This window comes from Bubalus kerabau, chromosome 17 (genome assembly GCF_029407905.1).
Source record: "Bubalus kerabau isolate K-KA32 ecotype Philippines breed swamp buffalo chromosome 17, PCC_UOA_SB_1v2, whole genome shotgun sequence".
NCBI lineage: Eukaryota > Metazoa > Chordata > Mammalia > Artiodactyla > Bovidae > Bubalus > Bubalus kerabau.
In genome coordinates, this window is record NC_073640.1 from 13,821,866 (window position 1) to 13,837,369 (window position 15,504).

At 53.5% G+C, this 15,504-nt stretch overlaps 2 protein-coding genes across 6 annotated transcripts in view; one reads left to right on the forward strand and one right to left on the reverse strand.

The window, feature by feature from the left end:
• ATP2C2 (ATPase secretory pathway Ca2+ transporting 2) overlaps nucleotides 1-1,161 on the forward strand; it is a 77,518-nt gene extending 76,357 nt beyond the window's left edge. Inside the window, exon 27 of the mRNA XM_055553954.1 lies at nucleotides 779-1,161. Coding sequence (XP_055409929.1) covers nucleotides 779-897 — 119 coding nt within the window. The 3' untranslated portion in view covers nucleotides 898-1,161. The remainder of the gene's footprint in view (nucleotides 1-778) is intronic.
• Nucleotides 1,162-4,189: 3,028 nt separating this feature from the next.
• Nucleotides 4,190-15,504, reverse strand: part of MEAK7 (MTOR associated protein, eak-7 homolog) — a 62,811-nt gene continuing 51,496 nt past the window's right edge. For 3 of the 5 annotated variants that reach the window (XM_055553960.1, XM_055553958.1, XM_055553956.1), the window contains 4 exons: nucleotides 12,335-12,763; nucleotides 9,428-9,546; nucleotides 7,775-7,954; nucleotides 4,713-7,298 (listed from right to left, as the gene is read on the reverse strand). In XM_055553960.1, coding sequence (XP_055409935.1) covers nucleotides 7,185-7,298; nucleotides 7,775-7,954; nucleotides 9,428-9,546; nucleotides 12,335-12,763 — 842 coding nt within the window. In that variant the 3' untranslated portion in view covers nucleotides 4,713-7,184. Of the gene's footprint in view, nucleotides 7,299-7,774; nucleotides 7,955-9,427; nucleotides 9,547-12,334; nucleotides 12,764-15,504 lie in introns of all 5 variants that reach the window. The other 2 variants (XM_055553957.1, XM_055553959.1) reach the window with 2 other exon arrangements.

Here is a 15,504-nt window from a genome sequence, read left to right on the forward strand (position 1 = left end):
TCTTCCCCGAAATCTAAAAAGCAGGGTCACTGGGAGTGCAGACAAAAGAAAAAAACAATGTTTTTACAGCTATTTCCATCCACTGGGAATTCCATCAGCTTACCTCGTCTAAAGAAGTGCGAGGTCTGTGCCAGGCACCGTGGCTGTCACGAATCCTCGACAACAGGGAGCCACGCAGAGGCTCGGGGGCCAGGCCACCTGGATGAGTCAGGGTGGGGCTGGACCGGGAGCCACGGCCTGGGGCGTCTGCCCCAGGAAGGCTCTCTTTACAGCCGAAGTTGGCAGGCCTGCTGCCCAGCTCTGTTGTTTAGTCGCTCAGTCGTGTCCGACTCTTTGCAACCCCATGGACTGTAGCCCTCCAGGCTCCTCTGTCCATGGGATTTTTCCAGGCAGGAATATGGGAGTGGGTTGCCATTTCCTTTTCCAGGGGATCTTCCTGGCCCACATCTCCTGCATTGCAGGCAGATTCTTTACCGCTGAGCCACCAGGGAAGCCCAGATCAGAGCCGCCTGCACAGACCAGTAGGTCCTGGTGGAGCTGGCTCTGCAGTGTTCTGCATCTTGGGTTGGAGAGATCTCTGCCCCCTCAGTGGGCACGGACAGTCTGGCCCTCAGCTCCTGGGTCCTGACCCCTCACCTCTGTCTACAACTGCCCAAAACTAGAGGACAGAGCTCCGTGGCCATGCCAGGCATTGTGCCAGTGCTGGGCATCGAGGGGCTAGGGACCAGAGGGTATGCCGTGCACTCTCTGACCTTCTCCTCTTTTTGTCTGTTGGCAGATTTATTGCTTTTAACCGGATTGGCCTCGTCCGTGTTCATCTTGTCAGAGCTCTTCAAGCTATGTGAAAAGTTCTGCTGCAGAGCCCAGAAAGCCCAGACCCCCCAGGAAGATGTATAGTGGACCCTGACCCATGGAAAGGTCCCTAAATCTCTATTTTTATGTGACTGTGGCCCTCTGCCTGCTCCGTCCCTTCCGAGACGTGTCTGAGGACACGACAGTGTTGGGTCTGCTCACCTGGCTGTTCCTGGGGAGCCGGTGGGGAGTGCAGGCCCAGCCCTGAGTCCTCGGTCCCTGTGTGCATCCGCCGCTCCGTGCTGCCGGGCCCCGGGACGATCCATGAGGAGCCAGCACTATTTATTAAATGATGGTGATTTTTATGAACCGCGTCTGGCTCCGTATTTGTGCCATAGCTTGGTACCGCGCAGGCCCTGGTAGGAGGGGACAAGGGGTGGGGGCTGGGGACGGAGGAGCAGGGGCAGGGTCTGGGCTTCTGGTCACTCTGCCTGTCTCCTCATCCACAAAATGGAGGCTCTGGCTGTCTTTAAGGGTGATGCCAGGGGGCCCGATGATCATTCTGTTGGCTTTAATCTGCGCTTACCTACAAGTGGCCAAGTGGGGAACGCACAGCCTCGTGTTCGTGACCCCAGAGCACGTGGCCAGAGCCAGTCACGGCCTGAGCGGCCTCAGCAAAGAGGGCCTGGGCTTCTGCAGCTGAGCAGGGCGTGGCCTCTCCCCCCAGAACCAGGACTTCCCACAGCCTGAGCCCCAAGACTGCTTTTGTTGGTGGTGGGGTTTTTTTTTTTTTGGCCACACTGTGTGGCACACGGGATCTTAGTTCCCTCAGAGCGATGGAACCCATGCCCCCTGCAGTGGAAGTGCGGAGTCCCAACCACTGGAACGCCAGGCGAGGCCCCAAGACTGCTGTCAACACACGTCCACCCCTGCGGCTGAAAGATGGCAGAGAGATCTGTGGCCAGGCAGAACCGACCACGGGGAACCAGAAACAACTCCACCCGCCGTGCAATGCGGCCACAGCTGTAGCCTCCCCCTCCCTCAGGGTTTCCAGAGAAAGCAAACCATAGAAGGAGAGCAGAGAAAGAGAGAAGGACATTTGTGTTAAGGAATTAATTAGCTCACCTGGTTGTTGGGGCTGGTGAGACCGACATCTCCAGGGCAGGCCAGAGGCTTGGGCAGGAGTTGGCACTGCCCTGTCCCTGACCACTGGTCTGGGGGCTAGGCTTCCACTCTCTCACTGCCACAACCTGACCTCCATCGCTGGCTAGGAACCGTAACCCTGCTTCAAGCCGCTGCAGGCTGAGGTCACCTGAGATCACTTCAAGTCAAGAAAGAGAAGGGTGCATCATTATTAATAAAATTCAGAAAGAATTTTTAATACCAAGAGAAAAAAAGAAAGGTCTAGAAATCAGAAAGGAAGGGAAATTATCCTTATTTCCAGGTATGCCGTCCTACTAGGTGCAATCAACACAGTGTGCACTTTAAACTGGACAGTCTTGTATGTCAGTTATATCTCAGGAAAGCTGGAGGGAAAAAAGAGAAGTCACACAGCCAAGACATAATAGAAAGATGATTTACAGTGCTGGGGGAAAATGTCAAAATATCTTTAAAAAAAAGGCAAGAACAATCCTTTGAAAATTAAGGCAAAATATTTTTTTCAGACAAAAAAAAAAAAAAAAGATCCTAATAGCTGCAGGCCCGCAGAGAATTCATGGATAATCAGAAGCAGTGACCAGCAGTGGTTCTCAATGTGCGGTTCCCCACACCAGCCATGGCAGCATCACTTGGGAATTTATTAGCGATGTCAACTCTCAGATCCCTACCCAGAACTACTAAACTCTGGGGGTGAATTATATTCCCTCTTTTTATTATAAAAGTGTTTAAATGTAAATGAAAGTTTTTTCAAAAGAAAGAAGACTAGGAGTATGAACCCTAGATTTCACCCTGATTAACCCTATGGACAGAGGAGTCCATGGGGTCGCAGAGTCGGACACAACTGAGCGACTAACACACAACACACACACACACACACACACACACACACAAAACCCTTAATTAGTTGTGTGATCCTGGCCAAGTCACTTCATTACAATACCTTAACTCTTGGTGACTTAGAAATTATAACTGATAAAATGATAACGATAAAATTTATTGTGTTTGTGTCCAACTGTATGCCTAGAATTCTATCAAGTGGTACAAAGGAACAAGGGACTGTTCTCCAGGCAGCAGGGTTGGGGTGTGGGGGCAGGAGGAAAGGCAATATGGTTTCTGGAGATATATAATAGTATATTTCCTATTATAGAGAAGATACATCCCCAACGGCTAGGCGGGTGAAGGATCCGCCTGCAGTGCAGGAGACTCGAGTTCCATCCCTGGGTCGGGAAGATCCCCTGGAGAAGGAACTGGCAACCCACTCCAGTATTCTTGCCTGGGAGAATTCCATGGACAAAGGAGCCTTGCAGGCTACAGTCCAATTGGTCACACAAGAGTTGGACTCAACTGAGCGACTAAGCGCACACGTAGAGAAGAAAACTGTCACTTCATTCCATCGTGAAGAAGTAACACATTAAGATCTTGGTATATATTTATATACCTTCCAGACATTTTACTATCTACATAAACATGTCTTTTAAGAAAAAATAAAATTTTGACTATTCTGTTAAAAAAAAAAAAAAAAAGGTGGGGGGGGGGACTCTAGGTGATTCTGATGTGGGCTCAAGGTCGAGAACCACTGGATAAAAGAACTCAGCAAGGTAACTGGGTACGAAACTAGGTTGAGAGCCTCCCAGTGTTCAGTCATCGGCTTGCGGGGGTCGGGGAGAGAGCACTCACAGAGCCAGCAGTGACCACAAATTTACACAGCAAACCTGGATGTTCCTGTTCTTCGGGAGGAAGCAGCAGCAGCAGCCGGTGTCGGTTCTGCCTACATGCATCAGCATTTAGTGCCATCGTGAAAAGACCATCAAGATGGTAGTATTCTGGCTGCGCCTCCTGGCATGTGGGATCTTACTGCCCCGACCAGGGGTCACACCTGTGTTCCTACAGGGGAACCATGGAGTCTTAACCACTGGACGGCCAGGAAAGTCCCCTATCAAACATTTCAGATGTAGTCAAAGTGCTACCAAAGATCAGACAGAATCAAGCATTTGAAGGGGGAAAAAAAGGTAGTAACAGAAATAGCTTTACATCTTTTTATCATAAAACTGAATCACTTTGCTGTACGTCTAAAACTAACACAACACTCTAAATCGACTGTAGTTCAATATAAAGTAAAAAAAAGTTAAAGAGAATCAAAAATTTTAAAAAAGGAAATACATTTTGGATGGAGCAAAGATGTAGGAGAAGGATTAGAAAGCACAGCAGTAGTAGAAGAAAACGGTTTTTGAGCACCAGGTACACAAAAACTAAATTTTAATAGTTGGTGAAAACATGGCCATGGGCACTCCAGGTCTCAAAAGTATAAACTGAGCTTGAAAGAGGTGTGTTAGTTTGTTAATATCTAGATAAAAAAGCATGTACCTTTGGATCCAGTAACTTGGCTTTGAAAGGTGCATCCTCCAGACAGAATCACAGACAGACGAGCATAAACGATGTTCCCTCCAGCGTCGAACAGTTACAGACAGACCATTCCCAAGCCGGGGATGGTTGAGCGCCGCAAAGAATGGGGCATCCATCTCACGGGACGTCACACAGTTGGGGAGAACAAAGTGGGAGATACAGAGGCATTTCTACCCCAAAAAAGGTGAGGGACAGACCAGGGTGTGTAACACTTTACCTGTAGGGAAGAAAAGGCTAGAGGGGCACAGGGGTTAGACTTAGCTTTCAGGTCACACTCTTTTGTATTTTGACCTCTTTTGCCACGTATGCATAAGCTAATCTTTTAATCAAAAAATACAGTGGGTCCATCAACAGATGAATGGATAAAGAAGATGTGATGTGTGTGTGTGTCATGGAATACTACTCAGCCATTAAAAAAAACATGAAGTTCTGCCATTTGCAGCAACACGGATGGACTTGGAGGGCATTGTGCTAAGTGAAGTCAGACAAAGATAAATATGGTCTGGTATTGCTTATACATGAAATCTAAGAAATAAACTACTGAATCAAACAAAAAAGCAGCAGGCTCACAAATACAGAGATCAAACTAGGGGTTACCAGTGGAGAGGGGCAATAGAGGGGGTGGGGAAAAATTATGGGGTTACAAAATCATGTGTGAGACTTTTTGAAAAGTGTGAAGCACTAGAGAATTTAAGCCCTGGAGAAGGAAACAGCAACCCACTCCAGTGTTCTTGCCTGGAGGATCCCAAGAACGGTGGAACCTGGCGGGCTGCCGTCTATGGGGTCGCACAGAGTTGGACACACCTGAGCGACTTAGCAGCAGCAGAGAATTTAAAGCATCCTTCCTTCAATAGAAAGAAAAAATTTTCTGAAAAATAACTATGGTGGGAAAAAAGTTAACAACAGCCATGCTTTGAAAAGTTGTTTAAAAAGTTATGTTGTTTAAAAGCCATGTGTTAAAAACTTAACACAGAGCACTTTTCAGCCCTTCCTTCCAGCACCTTCAGGGACCCTGATCTGTCTCCTGATAAGGGAGGGAGACTGCCTCCCTTACAACCCGAGCTTTTATCCCCCTTTTATCAAAGAACAAATTCCTCATGTGTTAAAACTAGCATCGCGGGTTTCCCAGGCCCAGGAGGGGCGTGGTTCCTCTGGTCACCGGTCAGTGCGCTCAGGCCCTCAGCTCATGCGGTCCCACGGCTGCCCCACGCCCACGTGGGCACATCACCCGGGTTACCAAGCGCCTGGGCCGGGCACCTACTCCTGTCCTATAGCTGAGCTGTCCTGGGAAACCATCAGGCCCCTGGGCATGACCTGCACTCTTGTGAGAAGAGGCACGAAGCAGGAAAATACAGGCCCGGACACCTCCAGCCTCTCTGACAGCCACAGACAGTAAATGGTATTGAATGGACCTTCTAATATTAGTGAAGTATTATTCCACTGCATTTTTATTAAAAGACTGTAACAGACTGAAGACTCGGGGCCTAATTCTTCAGATTATGGTAAGGATATCGGAGGATCCTAACATCCTGTGTCTGCTTCCCATCAGTCAGGAAGCCACAGAATGCACCTGAGAAGCTGTTAAAACTGGCCCTTTTATAAGGAAAGTCAATCAGGACGGAGCGTGCGTGTCACTGTTGCGAGCGTGCATTTCCTTGCGAAGGCCTGTTTGCAAGGCTTTCTGCTCAGGGCTCAGCAGCAGGTCTCATGAGCCTCCTGTAGAAAACGCAGAGCCCGCAAGTGCACACAGCACGCTTCGCTGTGGCTTATAATCGGGGCCGACTCGAGAATAAGGCAGCATTTATTGTCAGGTCTGCAGGACAGCGTGGAGCAGGGGAAGACAGAGGCAGGTGTCTTAGGGCCGAGCCTGCAACACCCCTGAGCGCGAGTCCCAGTGTGTCAGGTTCTATGAGCCACCCCCGGGGGACGGGGCTGGACTGGACGGGGCCCAGCCCACCCACATCTCCGCTAGCACGGCAGGGTCACTGTTTACGGCAAGTCCACAAGGCCGAGGTACACACCATCCCCTGGGGGGCAGCACGGGGTGATGCTGGGAGGCCAGGAGCCCAGGCCGGTCCTGTCGAGTCGCTCGCCCCCAGCTCCTGCGACAGGCCACACGTGTATCAGCACGACTCTCAGCCCTGAGTGTGCCCACGTTTACATCAGAAACAGGACCGCCACTCTGCTGCTCTGCTCACCTCCTGGTTTCCCATGCGCTCCGAGCACAGACCCACCTAAAACAGCTGAGAAAGGCCGACATCCAACCTTACTGAAGACCCAGGTCACTGTCACCTTCAAAATCTCCTGCTATTTCCCCCATTAGTACACTGCTAACACTTTTTTTTTTTTTAGAAATACAGAAATTCCATATCAGAGGAAGCTACTCCCCAAAGCACAGGAATTCCCAGCTGAGCACCTCTGCCCTTGACAAGGAGAAACGGAGCCTCAAGGCTCTTAACTGGGGGGCCTGAGCAGAGGCCCAGTGACCCCCAGCGAGTGGAAACTTCCCCCTCCACCACTGCAAGAACTCCAGTCCCCAAAGATGGCAGTTCCAGCCAGTCTCAACATCTCAGCGTCCTCTTTGGATTTCATCCCTAGGGACGAGCCAAGTCTAAGGATCAGGTTGCTAGCTGTATGCTCGGGATTCCGGGGGGGAGACACCCCCACCGATGGACATATGGCAACATAGGAACTGTACTCTGTGCGGACTGGGCACCGCCAGGACCGCCGGGACATGACCCGCACGCTCTGGACCAAAGTCAGGCCTCCACGGGACGCGGGAGGGTCGGCAGGCTGTGTTCCGGCTCCAGGGTGGCCCACGCCGGCCGTCATCACGGCTCATCGGGGACCTCCCGGAGCCCTTCGCTGTGGCGGCCCCGCCCACTGGCTTCCAGCAGGGCCCGAGCCTCGGGGTCGATGTCCAGAATGCTCCTGGTTTTCTTGACCTTGGGAAGAAGGAAGGAGGGGTGTGTTCAGCGACCAGAACCAGCCGGTGATGTCCTGCCACTGGCACGTTTCTCAGAGCAGGCGCGGGGCCCTACTGATGCCACAAGGGAAATGCAGGAGGCAGGGGCTATGGCCCCGCCCCCACTGTGTCCCCCCGACCCTGGGAGGCCATCACTGGGAGGTGGCGCGGTGCAAGGAGGCCAACAACTCATCGTTAAACCTTGGACTCGGAAGGGACCCCAGACCCTCCTCAGCTTACAAAGGAGCCCCCATCCATCTGGGACCCCACATCCCTGGGGTGGTTCTTTTAGAAGACCCCCCACGGATCCCAGACAGGACTCTCCGCCCAGCTGTGCACCCACAGGCATTCCTCTGGCTGCTGGAAACAAGTCTGGGAAAAACCATCTCCAGGTGGAGGTGTGAAAGGAGTGCAAGGGATCAAACCGAGAGAGGGGAGAAGCGCCCCCATGCTCACCGACTCTGCCTTTGGGGCATCTCCCACCGCCCACACCTCCATCTTCTGGAACTGGAAGTCCTCCTGGGCCGACAGCTGAGGGCTGCCGTACGTGGTGCACGTGGGCTTGGCCTTGCTGTGTCCTTTCCCGAAATCGACGTCGATCCACAGCCCAAAGTAACCGTGCTGTCCTCCCATACCCTGCGGAGGGAGGTGTGTCAGACCCCGAGGCCCACCCCAGCCCTCAGGCCACAAGGGCATGCGGAAGCGAATGCAACTTTCTTCTTTTTTTTTTAAACTGTGAAATAATATGGATTGGTACAACTGAAGGATCCCACTGCAGGTGCCTCGAACACTCATCCAGGTGTCCTGAGTCCCACCCAGTGGCTCTTTCTCACGGGGCTGCACTGGCAGGAAACACAAGTCAGGACCTCCCTGGTGGTCCAGAGGCTAAGACTCTGCACTCTCAGTGCGGGGCTGGGGCTGGGTTCCATCCCTGGTCAGGAAGCCAGATCCCACACGCCACAGCTCGGTTCGCCCCCCACAACTGAAGACCCAGCGGGGCCAAACAAATAAAATATCTTAAAAGGAAATGCAAGTGACAACAGAGGACAAAAGAATGCAGATGATCAGACCCAGAGACTGCAGTCCATAAAATGAGGGGAGAGGTCCACCCAGCGCTCGAGGCTGGGAAACCTGTGTCCGGGCCCCAGGCCCCTGTGCTGGAGCAGGCATGCAGGGGGCAGAGGAGGATGCTATCCGGCTCTAGGCGAGAGGCCAGTGGGAACAGAACCGCTGTTCAACCTCTCTGGTCCCCTTCTCCGGATGCCACCTCCACCCCCGCCTCTACCCCGGGGCCCTGGGGCACGGAGTTAACACTGAGCAAGGAACCAGGGCAGACTCCAGCCGCACTCAGGGGCCGCCTCTCCCCGCCGGCCGACTACTGACCCCCTGAGGCCAAGACCCTCGCCCCTGTCGACACCAAACTGCCCTTTCAGAAGGCATCTCGGGCCATCGGGGGGCCCGAGGGAGCCCCAGAGAGAACCGGGGAGGAGCTCGGGCCCGTTCCACACCGATGAGGTGGACCCACCTTCTCCGCCCCTCAGCGCTGCAAAATCAGAACTGGAAATTTCCCAAGAGATGCTTTTCGTTAAGCAGCGGGGAAGAGAAGGAGGCCGGGGCTGCCGTGAGACACCTCTCGCACCCGAGATAAGCATCTGTGCGGGTGCCCATCCCAGCTCCTCGCCCAGCCCTGTCCCCACGTCCCCCACCGTCACCTGTGGGCTTCACCCCTGCCCACTTCTTCCTGCGGCTGAATCCAGCCTGACGGGTCCAGAGAGCCTAGCCCCGCCCCCGGCACGAGTTCCAGGGCGGCGTCTCCAGCCACAAAGGCCACAGACCAACCACCTGATGACCAGGAAACTGGCAGAACCTGTCGTTTGCACACAAAGCCCAGAAACACCCCAACAGAGGCCCTGTTTTTTTTCCAACGGAGAAGGTCGGTCCTGGCTGTCGCTCCCGGTGTCACCACCCCGAGATCCGGGCAGGATGGATTGGACACCACACGCTGCCCGACGAGTAGGCGCATGCCCCGGGGCACGTCGGGGCCGGGGCTGTCACCAAGGGGTGGACGGCACTGCGGGGGCCGCGCCCCGCCCCCGCCCCCATCCTTACCAGGCCGTTGGGGATGGTCTGCTGCCCTTGATTCAGGTACATGTAGTGGTCGTTGTAGCCCGTGCAGGTGTACACGGCCATGCGGGGGGAGACGGAGAACAGGAAGCACCTGTCGTCCCCTAAAAGTGAGCAGAGCACAAAGAAGCCAGATCACCCACCGCAGCCGGGCACGGGGAAGAGCAGGAAACGCAAACAGGCCCGCTCAGAGGGCCGAGCTGAAGGAGCTTCTCGGGGTCCTCGGTGTGCAGGGGTTGGGGAGGTCCCACATGTACGGGCAGAGCCCTCAGACCAGCGGGCGGATCCCAGACCCACGGCTGCCCGGGGCCCATAGGATGAGCTGCGGCTGGGAGGCGAGGGTGGCCTCCAGAAAGGAATGTGGCGTCTGCCTGCTGGGGACACCGCCCCGCCTCCCAGAGTCAGAAAGAGCAGCCTTGTCTCCGCGTGGGCACAAAGGGCAGGCGGTCACTGAGGGCCCCGACTGGGCGCCTGCACAGCCTCAAGCATGCCATTCAGAGAACAGAGGATGCCTGCAGATGCAGCTGGCTGGGGAGGGGGGCGCACCCAGGGAGAGGTGACCCTCCACCTTCACCTGGCCACAGGCGTGGACATGCTCCACTCAGCAGAGGTGCAATCAGAGCTCCAGAAATGTGGAGCTCTCCACCTCAGACTCCTTTCCCACCCCCATGCACTCACTGCGGGGTGGTGACGGAGGGCACACACCCCCACCCTGGGGAGCTCCCAGCTAGGTGGGAACCAGGGACGTGCCCCACAGCCGTGGGATCTTCGCCAGAAGCACTGCCCCACCCCGGTGACAGTGTGAGGGCACCTCACAAAGGACCCAGCTCAGGCACTGGGGAAGGAAGCTCCAGGAAGCAGGCGGGGAGCCCGAATACGGAGGGCGGACACGAGGCAGGCATTGAGCCCCAGGAGGCCTTAGGAGGACGGCCCTGGGTGGCAGGCAGGCCTGCACAGGCAGAGTCAGGACCTGCAACGCTCAAGCCTCCCCTCGAGATGGACCCCAGGGCCCTCCACAGGGACTCAGCTCCTCTGAAACCAGGAAGGACGGCCTGAGATGGAGACGGCCAGGTGAGGGCCCCTCCGTGGAGGAGGGACCCCCGCATGGCAGGCATGAGGGAACAGCGGGACCCCCCAGCTGTAGAGCAAGGTTTGTGGGCGCTGGAGTGGGGGAGGAAGTGAGGTGAGCCTGGGGAGGCCATCGGGACTGGGAGACACAGGGCTGCCCTCCAGGCTAAAGACTCAGGCTTGAGTCCATGTGCCCCAGAAGGATGGGTCTCGCCTCAAGTAACGGCCTGGTGCCACCCGCAGCCCCGGGACCATCACTTCCCCTGCTGGTCCCAAGGCTGCCTTTCAGCCAGTGTTCACTGGCTCCCAGTGCTGAGTAAGGTGCCGGGGCCACAGAGCAGGGACCCCATGCTAGTCCATTCTGGGATCCACACCCAAAGGGAAGGGCCACCTGGGGAAGACGACCCTCCACTCCAGGGTACAGGGCAAGCACCGAGGAGTCACATGATCTGCAAAGGCGGCAGTCCCACAGGGGGCTCCTTGCCCGGACTCCCGCCACCACACCACCCCCCATCACCCCACAGTTTACAGTCTGCCCTCCCCATGGTTCTGGGAACCCCAGCAGAAAGGGTAAAGCACCCCGTCCAGGACGGAGCCAGACTCCGCCCAGCGCTGCGGGCCTTTGGCTGCCCCTCGGCCGGCAGAAGCGGAAACGGAGTGACCCTGTGGGTGTCTCTTCAAGGCACAAATACTCGAGGTGACTGGGGGACCAACAGATGAGAAAAGCCCAGGATGTGAAAGGCATTTGCGAGGCTGGGCTGCCCCCTGCTGGAATCCTGGCCTCACGCTTCACGACAGAAAGAGCTCACGTCTGAAAACCTGGTAACTGCTTTTTCCCACAGTTCTTTAAGCAGAGGAATGAATGCTGCTCTTGTAAATGAAAGCTGGAGACACAGCAGAGATGACCTTTGGGTTAATACGAGAGGAGCTGGAAAACGTGCAAGTTTCGTCTAGATAATAATGACTCTCGGGGCTGTTCTTCCACGTCCTTGAGCAGAGCTTCCAATCACAGAGACCCAGCTATTCACCCCCAGGGACCCTCCCCGTGATGCTGTGACAAGGTGGGCAAGTGGTTCTCTGTCCTAAACCGTGTGTACAGACAGCGGAGCCAGAGTTGCGGTCCTCCTGCAAGTTTGGGGCGTGGGTGGGTGTCAGCAGAGGGTGCTGGTATGGCCGGCTCCCCAATAAAAAAAAAAAAGAAAACTCCTAACACAGCCCTGCTAGGCAGCACTGCACCATTTAATGATGCTGAGCTGCTGTTTCCTCACCTGAAATCCAGGGGTGAGGACACCTGTCTGGCTTAACTGACCCAGCTGCTGCTGCTGCTGCTGCTAAGTCGCTTCGGTAGTGTCCAACTCTGTGCGACCCCATAGACCGTAGCCCACCAGGCTCCCTGGTCCCTGGGATTCTCCAGGCAAGAACAGTGGAGTGGGTTGCCATTTCCTTCTCCAATGCATGAAAGTGAGAAGTGAAAGTGAAGTCGCTCAGTCGTGTCCGACTCTAGCAACCCCATGGACTGCATCCCACCAGCTTCCTCCATCCATGGGATTTTCCAGGCAAGAGTACTGGAGTGGGGTGCCATTGCCTTCTCCGACCTGACACAGCAGCCAGAGTCTATACAGAAATCCGTGAAGTTAAACCTCCATAAACACCATGCTTCCCCATCCTCCCAAACACGTCTAGAAAAAAACGCTTGGGGGAGGAGACGGAAGAAACAGCGCATGCGCTCTGGCGGGCTCAGAGGTCTCCACATGGCGGCCGAGGGACCAGAACTTGGAAGGAGCGCAGCGCTACCAACGTGGGGCTCAGGCAGCCCAGTCTCACCTTGAAACTGAGGCTTGACTTCCCAGGAGCAGGAGGCGAAGCCTCCGAACACGTGGCCGTCGCGGTCCTCGAGCAGCACCAGGCAGGGCCCCCCGTGTGCGATGCGCCCGCAGAGCTGCGCGAAGCTGTTCCCGTGGAGCTCGGTCGCGAAGAGCAGGCGCCAGCGGAGCCGCAGCTCCTGGGGCAGGTGCGAGTTGACGTAGATGACGGACAGGACGTCCAGGACGCTGGTGAACTCCCGCTGCGGGTCCACCTGGCGCTCGGGGACCAGGGTGGCCAGCTTGAGGGACGAGCGCAGGAGGAGGAAGCCCTGGTGGATGACCAGGCTCAGAAACGTGGCCACGTGGTGGGCCCGGAACACCCAGTCCTCGAGCACGGCCTGGTCACAGTCGCGGTCCAACCACTGAGGCCCCAGAAGCTTCCCGCCACCTAGTGGAGGAGAAAACAGCGCTGGGGGGTGGTGGGGGGGCAATGGCATCGCCTCCCGTCTGCTTTCCTGAACCTGCTCTGTCCAACAGGAGAGCCACGCGTGCGGTTCGTCCGCATCGATATGCATGGTGAGTGTAAAATGCACGCCCCGTTTCAAAGACTTGGTGTGAAACCAAAAAAGAGTGTAAAATAACTCAGTTTTATTTATTATTTTTTTTTAAACATAGCCAAGGTTAAAGTATATTTTGGAAATTTTCTTAAAATTAATCTCACTTGTTTCTTTTTGCTATTTTCACGTGGTTACTAGAATATTTAAAATTTCACATATGGTTTGCTTTGCAGTTCACATCCTACCCCTGTTGGACGGTGCTCATCTAAACAACTCAACATCAATGCTCTTACCTTTTCTCTGCATTCCCCGCTGCATTTCAGAGGCCCAGAAGACAGTTACACCCTCCCCCTGGGGCCCTGAAACTCCCCAGCACCCGTTCCTGAGAGGGCTGGCTACACCAAAGCCACTAGTTTAACAAAGCCATTTGGGAAGGATTCAGACGTCCACTGCCCTCCAGCTATGTCAGGGTGGTGGTGGGGTAGTCGCTAAGCCATGCCTGACTCTTTGCAACCCCTTGGACTGTAGCCCACCAGGCTCCTCTGTCCATGGGATTTCCCAGGCAAGAATACTGGAGTGGGTTGCCATTCCCTTCTCCAGGGAATCTTCCTGACCCAGGAATCGAACCCTGGACACCTTCATTGGCAGGCGGATTCTTTACTGACTGAGCCACCAGGGAAGCCTTACATCAGGGTAGTGGTTAGTAACTTCCTGGGCACCCCTCAATTTATCTGGGGAGAATGGGTTTCATTAACTACAAATTATGCTTCATTGTTTCTAACCAACACCTATGCTTCTGATTTCCATCTCTTACCTACTAAGAACAGAGGTGGCATGGCAGTGGCGCCAGAAGACAAACTATTGGGAATTCATCCATATATGACGGCCTCATATATTCACAGTGGATTGTGTTATTATTCTTTCCAAGTTCCAAATATCTCGTTTAATTTTTCACACTGTGTTTAGAAATCCAGCTTTATAATAAATCAGTAACGCTTTTATAAAATAAGTCAATTTTGTTGTTGTTTTATATGTCAACAAAGCTACAAGATTCACCTCAAGATATTTTTAAATTCCAAGTAGATTGAAATATATACTGTTTCTCCGCCAACAATAGCAGAACACATTCTTCTCCAGCAGGTCTGGAATATTCTTCAGAACAGACCATATGTTAGGCCATAAAGCATGCCTTGATAAACTGAGAAGAACTGAAGTCATGTAATGTATGTTCTTCAACCACACATAATAAAATTACAACTCAGAAGGCAATTTGGGAAATTCACAAATATATAGAAATTAAAGAGTATACCTCTAAACAACCAATAGGCCAGAGAATAAACCATGAAGGAAGTCAGAAAACACTGAGCTGGATGAAAACAAGAACACAACATAGAAAACTGATGAGATTCAGCTAAAGCAGAGCTTAGAGGGAGACGCACGGCCATAAATGCCTATATGAAAAAGAAGAGAGACCTCAAACCAATAACCTAACCTCCTACCTTGAGAAACCAGACGAAGAAAACCACACTAGACATCGGAATCAAGATGCCAGAGTAACAAGACATAGAACTCACCTCTTCCCACAAAGACATCAAGAACACATCTACAAGACTTCCCTGGACCCTGGTGGTCCAGTGGTTAGGAATCCGCCTGCCAATGCAGTAGACATGGGTTTGATCCCTGGTCTGGGAAGATCCTACATGACCCAGAGCAACCAAGCCCATGTACCACAAGCACTGAGCCCATGTGCTCTAGGGCCTGCATGACACAGCTACTGAGCTCGCATGCCACAACTACTGAAGTCCATGTGCCTGGAGCCCATACTCTGCAACAAGAGACACCGCACAATGAGAAGCCCACGCGCCACAACTAAAGAGCAGCCCCACTCACAATCAGAGAAAGCCTGCATGCTGCAATAAGACCCAGTGCAGCCAAATCAAGTAAGTGAAAAAAGAATACATCTACAGGCCGTCGTCCAAAAAATCTACAAAATATAAATGCTGGAGAGGGTGTGGAGAAAAGGGAACCCTCCTACTCTGTTGGTGAGAACGTAAACTGGTACAGCCACTATACAGAACAGTATGGAGGTTCCTCAGAAAACTAAAAACAGAGCTACCACATAATCCAGTAATCCCACGCCTGGGCACACACCCAGACAAAACTATAATTCAAAAAGATCCATGCACCCCAAGGCTCATAGCAGCACAACAGCCAAGACACGGAGACAACCTGAGTGCCCACTGGCAGAGGAGTGGATAAAGAAGATGTGGTGCATACATACGACAGAATATTGCTCAGCAATAAAAAAGAACAAAGTAAGGCCATTTGCAGTAACATGGATGGACCCAGAGATGATCGTATTGAGTGAAGAAGTCAGAAAGAGAAAGACAAGGAATTATATTACTTATAGGTGGAATCTAAAAAACGACACAGGCCAATACATCTGTGAAACAAAAATAGACGCACACACACAGCAAACAGATGTGTGGCTGCTGATGGGGAGAAGATGGGGAGGATAGATTGGGGGTTGGGGCTGCACATGTATGCTGCATGCACGCTTGATCATGTTCGACTCTTTGCAACCCCATGGACTATAGCCCACCAGGCTCCTCTGTCCATGGGATTTCCCAGG